The 7,849-nt window shown below is 35.5% G+C and overlaps 1 protein-coding gene across 1 annotated transcript in view; it reads right to left on the bottom strand.

The window, feature by feature from the left end:
• Positions 1-7,849, bottom strand: part of LOC119828188 (GTP-binding protein REM 1) — a gene marked incomplete at its 5' end in the record, with an annotated part of 94,214 nt that overhangs the window by 20,009 nt on the left and 66,356 nt on the right. The window contains one exon of the mRNA XM_038350288.1: positions 5,189-5,398. Within this exon, the coding sequence (XP_038206216.1) occupies positions 5,189-5,398 (210 nt within the window). The remainder of the gene's footprint in view (positions 1-5,188; positions 5,399-7,849) is intronic.

The raw sequence follows: 7,849 nt of genomic DNA on the forward strand, positions 1-7,849 counted from the left end.
CATCATTTTATTAGTATGTAATTCGTACTTAAATATTATTTCCAAAAAACACAATTTATAAAAAAAAACAAAAAAAAAGAAAATACCGAGCAAGGCTCGGTCATCCAGGTACTGTTAAATATATATAAAAACATCCTTGAGATCCATCGCATTAGCTAACTTTGTTATTAGATAAGTTATAATGTATCTACTTCTTTTAGATCATTGACATAATTTATCATTACGAATTGGCGTTTGATTTAAAAAAATATGGTATTAACTAGTCAAGTCTATTTGTAGTTATTCCAATACTTACATATTATTTTATTCATACAGTTCTCATATATTTTATACTACATTTTATGTGGTAGTCGAGCACGCTTCGGCACGAATTGGGCCAGCTCGCACCGGGGAAGTACCACACCCCCACAGAAGACCGGTGTGAAATAGCATTCTGCTGTGTTTCGTTCATTAAGTGGGGGAGCCCATATCCTTTTCCTTACCCTTCCCAGTCCTTTCCTTTATTCCTCTCGCCAATCCTTTCTTAATCCCTTCCCAAAAAGTTGGCAATCCATTTGTAGAGGCGTAAGGTCTGCAATGGATCTTATGCTTCTATAAATGTCCATGGGCGGTGGTAGCGCTTACCATCAGGCGACCCACCAGCTCCATTGCCGACTGTGACATAAAAAAACATGTATTAAAATAATGACTCTTTAATTTTCGTCGTCATTTTTGTTAGGTACTTTTTTAATAAGAGGGGTCATTACAAAATTGAATATTATTTGGAAATAAAACCAATCTATGAAAAATTCCTTTTTCTCATCCTGCGTTAAGCATAACTTCCCTATCCGCAACCGTATACGCTAAGTGAAAATAAACAAACATGTAAATCACATAATATACAGAACGGAATTTTCCAATTAGAACCAGCCACATTCTGAGGTATTTAACCACATATCTAGAAATTGTACAATTTATATAAAATATAAGCTCACTCGTATTAACGCTAAGCCAAGCGTAACGTCAACTTGTAAAGCCGAGTTCTCACTGTGTATTTATGGAGTTCATCATATAATATTTGAATAGGCTTAATTAACAGGCACACTTTGGAAATATGCCTTTAAACGTACGTTTTATAAGGGACTAGCTTCGTCCGTGGCTTTGGCCGTATGCATTAAAAGAAATGAACGATCTATCTCCATGGCAGTTGCGTAATTATATTCATTAAATACAGTTTCATTCTGTAAGATAGAAGATATTTTTTAAGCTAATTGTTATAAAACAGAATGACATTATAGTGTAACTAAAAGTAATTCACTTTTTTGTTTAATTAGTACCCATCAAAGTAAGTATTATAAATCTATACTAATATTATAAAGCTAAAGAGTTTATTTGTTTGAACGCGGTAATCTCAAGACTACTGGTCCGATTTGAAAAATTATTACAGTGTTAGATAGCCCATATATTCAGGAAGGCTATAGGCTATATGTGTCCCACGGGCGAAGCCCGCTAGTGTTATATATATCTTTTCTCCCATCACTTAAAAAATACCAATACAAAGAAAATTGAGTCCAAGTTTATTAATATAAACACATTTAGTTCTTGTATTACTTTCATAGCCGTATCAGATATGCCCAACCTTCCAAAAGCGAATTCGCCTCAATTATATACATTTCAAAATCTGCTACAGAGATTGTGATTTAGACTAAACGAATTCATACAAAATACGCGAAAGATACTTCAAGGTGCTTAGCAATAGGCGGGTATTTGAAAATACATTTTAACGAGACGCAACGTGGCTTTGTGCGTTATTCGTGAAAGGAAGCCTCTCCAACGTTTTTTTCTTTTGATGTTCGACCTTAGATATGTGTAACGTGTTTCTAAGGCGTCCTGATAAGACCTTATTTATTTACCTTCTCCCACATAACATAACTATACATATCTAAACTACCATATGTTTTGCACCTTATAAGAGTTGTGTCCATTATTCGGCTTATCCCGGCTTCGCCCGTGGTACTTACACAGCCTATAGCCTTCCTCAATAAATGGGCTATTTAACACTGAAAGAATTTTTCAAATCGGACCAGCAGTTCCTGAGATTAATGCGTTCAAAAAAAAACAAGCAAACAAACTCTTCAGCTTTATAATATTAGTATAGATTTGATTACAGTTTTTACCGTCATTTGTTAGACATACATACTGAATGTCGAGCATAAAAATCTATATTTCTATATCTATATCTAACTTTAGTATAACTGGTATTCATCGCTCTTCTTCTTGTCATTCTAATATTATAGATGCGAAAGTTTGTAAGGATGTGTGTGTGTTTGTTGCTCTTTCACGCAAAACTACTGAACCGATCGCAATGAAATTTGGTACGTAGACCGCTGGACAACTGGAGTAACATATAGGCAACTTTTTATCCCGATATTCCTACGGGATATGGACTTACGCGGGTGAAACCGCGGGGCGCAGCTAGTAATGTATATGACATTGTTACAATTAAACATATTACATCCTTTTTACTGCATATCCTAATTATCCTACATAAGTATTTAATATTTTAAGTTAGATTATCTGAATTTCATTTACCACCAACAATAAAACATAAGGAGGGAATTCGATTTTTATTTTCACCTCAGGACATTCGACCGAGATAACCGATTGTTTGTTTTAATTGAAATATGGTGTTTTCTTGTGTTTGATTTTACGCGAGTATTATACATTTAGAAATTAAAAACTTTTTAACGGATTTTAGACGCGATATATTCAGTATATTATTAACCCAACGTTTCGAACACTTCACAGTAAGCGTGGTCACAGGTCTCCCCGTGATGAATGTGGTGAATAAATCGCGTTTAAAATCCGTTAAAAAGTTTTTAATTTCTAAATGAAATATGGTGCTTCCCGAGTCCTATTAAAATTTGGTATAATTCTGACAATTTGAAGGCAATTTAGCATATTGTTAAAAACAGTCTTTTATATTTTCCTCTAAAATGGTTAAACTACTTTTTATGTACGCTCATAGGAGAACTGGGTCTTAGCAGTGGGAACATATATGGGCTGATGATGATGATGATGATTTAGACACACACATTGACAACACATTCACTCGAAAAGTAGCCTGTTTTTGGGTGAGTGAAATAAAAACTTTACCTATTACATTTTTCACAGATGATACATATAATTTAGAATATATGTGCACCTTAAAATACTTCCAAACAATTACACATGTTTTTGCGCTATCGGTTAACAAACATGCAATAAAATACAGCAACACGTATTCACGATTATTCATAGAACAAACTGCTTTATTTCAAGCCACAAATACATAATTAAACGGTAATAAAACAATGTTTACGTTGTCACGGACACAGACTAAACAAAAATAACGCTTCCAAGAACCTCACGTTTCAATCATGATTTATTAAGATGTGAATCTATTGCGTTTTACATTGTCTTCTCTGAAATTGAGTGACGTAAAAATAATATTATTTACAAATTTTTTATTGTGGGAGTCGAGCATGCTTCGGCACGAATTGGGCCAGCTCGCACCGGGGAAGTACCACACCCCCACAGAAAACTGGCGTGAAATAATAGCTTGCTATTGTGTTTCGTGCGGTGAGTGGGGGAGCCGGAGGCCTATTTCCTTCTCCTAGCCCTTCCCAGTCCATTCCTTTTTTCCATTCATCAATCCTTTCCTTATCCCTTTTCCCTTAAAAGCGGGTAGCGCATTCTCAGGGGTCTGAGATTCTGCGAATGTTCATGGGCGGTGGTGATCGTTTACCATCAGGCGAACCACCAGCTCATTTGCCCACTATGACATAAAAAAAAATCTATACGATCATTCATATATTATAAGTAAACAATTAATTATTACTATTATAAGATTCGAATTAAAATTAAACTATTCAAAACTATGTGTTGCCGAGGTCTAGAAATGTAACAAAAGGTTCTTTAAAATACGTCCGTATGTTTTCGCGTGAAATTGTTATAACAAACAGATAGACAAAAATATCAAAATATATATAATTTACTATATTTATAGACCTTAGACCTAGTTTTTAGAATACACTGCTATTTTGTCGAAATATTTTACTATGGGGTATTCAAGTCTCGCAAAATTTAGAATAAATATACCAGAGTATGTACTATGGTATATTTATCACATTATATCATATCGTTCACACTTTTTCATTACTAATTACTATACCAGAAATAAATACAACGTTATATTTATATATAATATATTGAATTAAATCATAATGAACCGTATTAACGTCATTATTTTTAATGGAGTCATTAATGGCACTTTTCAAGTACACAAACCGTCGCAAATGCTATAAAATTTTCATTTAAAATCTTATCATAGACGTTTGCCTTTTGAGAAAATGGAGGGAAATAGCTCGTTTTATATCTCACTTTTCAATGCATAATTAGTGGGATTTTAAAAGGTTTTTTAAGATACATATTAGCCCTCTACATTAACGATAACGTCAGTAATTTGTAAAACAATTTCTTAAATCATTAACTAAATTCAAGTTTTATTTTACTTTGGAGTTAGGCTAATGAGTTACTGTTGGGTAAAATTGTTCAGTTTGGAGTTCGAATGAGAAATCTATTTCAAAGAAGCTTGCACCTAAAATGTTTACTTGCAAACAAGTTTGTTTTGCGAAGTTCGTACTGATATTGTAGCAATAAAGCTGTTCGATTGTACCTCATATAAGATTAGTTTTAGATCTTTCGAGTGTTTTGCGTTTTAAAGACACGTTCTTAAAACAGATAGGTATCATGACGCTTTATTCGTAAGAACTTTCTATGCAATGCGTTCGGAGTGAAAAATGAAATCCTACTAATATTATAAATGCGAAAGTTTGTAAGGATGTGTGTGTATTTTTGTTGCTCTTTCATGCAAAAACTACTGAGCCGATTGCAATGAAATTTGGTAAGTAGACAGTTGGAAAACTGGTATAACATATACGCAATCTTTTCTCCCGATATTCTTATAGGATATGGACTTACGCGGGTGAAACCGCGGGCGGCAGCTAGTATATGATACTACACGATAAAACTTATGCGTATTAGCCAACAATGTGAAAAATATTTTGATTTTTCTGATATTGTATAACACCTAGCGTAATTTGAATGGAACAAAATTATGTTATTAGCCGTACGGTGAGATACGTATATAATATACAATTTTACTTACCCCTCTGCCTATCATATGCGTTGATACACTCGCTGGTCTGAAATTGGCTGATCAAAGCTGTTTTCCCCACCCCCGGGGCGCCCACCATCGCGACCCGGTGGCACGCGACCGGGCGGCGCTCGTGGGTTTCTGGTGCCGCTGGCGATGCTGGTGCCAGGCTGCCGGAACGGGAGCGGCGGCGTCGGAACGAGTCTCCACGGTTCACAATGCCTGGAAACAATGTATTGGGTTTATTAGAGACTCGTTTATGCTAGTATATTTATCTATTTATATATGTTATATGCTTTAATGCTGATTATCACTCACAAGTCGCTTTCTCTGTCTGTCCCTGTGTATGCTTACATCCTTAAACTACGCAACTGATTTTGGGTTGTTTTTTTTTTTAATTGATAGATTGATTCAAGATTTATATGTATAATTATCTATTAAACTACTCCGAATTTAACACGAGCGAAGCCATAGGCAAAAGCTAGTGAAACATAAAGTAATCATTGTCATTCGAAAAATTTATTGGGTTGTTAGAAGTAGAACTAAATAATATCGAATTTTGTTTGTACTATATATCTAGGCAACACATGAATTACGTTTGTTTTTATGATCATTCTAGCGTTATTTAATACCCCTTAAATTACAATGTGCATACGGTGAGTTCAAACAATCAAACGAAACAAGCGCTAACGTACATCGTGTGTTCACAAAACTTCTCACAAAACCCACCGCCTAATTGCTGCGGATCATAATAACTAACTCCAAATGTTCCTTTATTCAGAACAATACAAAATAATTAGCGAACTTATGAGTCATGTAATGCAGCTGCAGCGGGATGGCTGACGTCAATCTGTGTTTACTCACAATTTCGGTTATGAGAGCTAAATCCGGAGCTACACTTTGTTAACTATTGCACTTAAACTGTAAACTTGCCGAGGTAAATTCGCCTCATTTTGTGCGTTACTGTGAAAACTTTAAAAAATGTAGGTACCTGGCCTTCGGGGTCAAATATATTTTATGTCACACGGGAGGGGGACGACCGGCAAAGTACAAAGTTATTGACAGTGTGACTAGGACAGGAAAAAGGGGTTAATAGCTAAAAGCTACAAAAACTGGCGAACTCGGTCTAATTTCAAAATAACTTTTTCCTTTGAAATTTTTTAGAATACCTGCACAGATTTGTTAGGGTACTTTAGGGGAGCACCTGTGACAAGGAGGGAGGAAGGAGGGAGGGACAAGGGGGCGAGGTTTTGTGATCTTAATAGCAGAAGTATTTTAAAACGTCGCGTTCGATGTTCTCTTGTTAATTTCTGAAATATTAGAGCTATTATCAATATCGGAATAAGATGGCTTTCAATATCTACACATACATTTAGAATATTGTAGTATCTCATGCTTCGTCAGCAATGCTTTTTTGTACAATCAAACTGGAGAGCAGTTCATTCTTTTTTAATTGCAGTGGTCTCAAGTAAACCAATATATTTTCAGAAGTAGTTTTATGCATTGAAAAGTTCCTTTAGTTTCTATGACTCAAATACATAGAAATTATTTAAATATGTTTGGACATAATTCATCAACAACTCAAAACTCAAAATTATATTTATTGAACACACAATAACAGCGTACGCCATTATACCCTTTACAGCACAGAGAATGTAAAACTCCTCAAATTTGGTCATTTTAAAAATTCCCAATTTTCCAGCCAGTTATTCGCTGAAAGGTATAGGTAAATGGAAAAATAATAAAGTTTACATGTTCAATCTGTCGGTACCAGGTTTTACGAGCAATTGACGTCATGTGCCAGAACAACCTGTTACCTCGCGCGACGTATAGTGCTCGAATCGTGACGTTATCGATGCAGACCTGATTCTTGGTACATTTCAGTAATTCTATTGGGTTTATTTGTTTTGGTGTGATATTTTACACTGGGAGAACTGGAGTCAATGTTTTAAGTTATAACATTTTATAGGACAGTAGTGTATTATTTATCCATTAATAGTTGGCCTATTTCCTTCTCCTAGCCCTTCCCAGTCCATTCCTTTTTTCCATTCATCAATCCTTTCCTTATCCCTTATCCCTCAAAAGCGGGCAGCGCATTCTCAGAGGTCGCCTCTGCGAATCTTCATGGGCGGTGGTGGTCGTTTACCATCAGGCAAACCACCAGCTCAGTTGCCAGCTATGACATAAAATAAAAAATTACTCGTATTCCTTATTAAGATCTTCCACGACAGTAATTCCATATTCCTATCACTACCCTCGCCTGCTGTTCACAGCGCCTATCGCAATTGACATTTATCAAACATGTATATAGCATTGTATTACATAAACAATATGTAATACACAACACGTGAAGGTAGCACTACAATAGGTGACAGATGACCCACTACGTATGTGAATATTATTTGAACCATTACTAAACTGGGAAGGTAGAACCCTCAAACAAAGAGCAGCTCCACACCGCACCATATTCGCTTGTCATCCTTTATCAGACGTTCAAATTGTTATAGACTAGCTGCTTCGCTCACGGACCAATTCGGGTGAAAGTAGAAATTTATTTTTCTATTGCTTATGTGTTATCTTAGTACCTACATACATACTACACTAGCTGTGACCCGCGGTTGAAACCGCGTAAGTCCGTATCCCGTAGGAATATCGGTATAAAAAGTGCCTGTG

Source organism: Zerene cesonia, chromosome 7, assembly GCF_012273895.1.
Source record: "Zerene cesonia ecotype Mississippi chromosome 7, Zerene_cesonia_1.1, whole genome shotgun sequence".
Lineage (NCBI taxonomy): Eukaryota > Metazoa > Arthropoda > Insecta > Lepidoptera > Pieridae > Zerene > Zerene cesonia.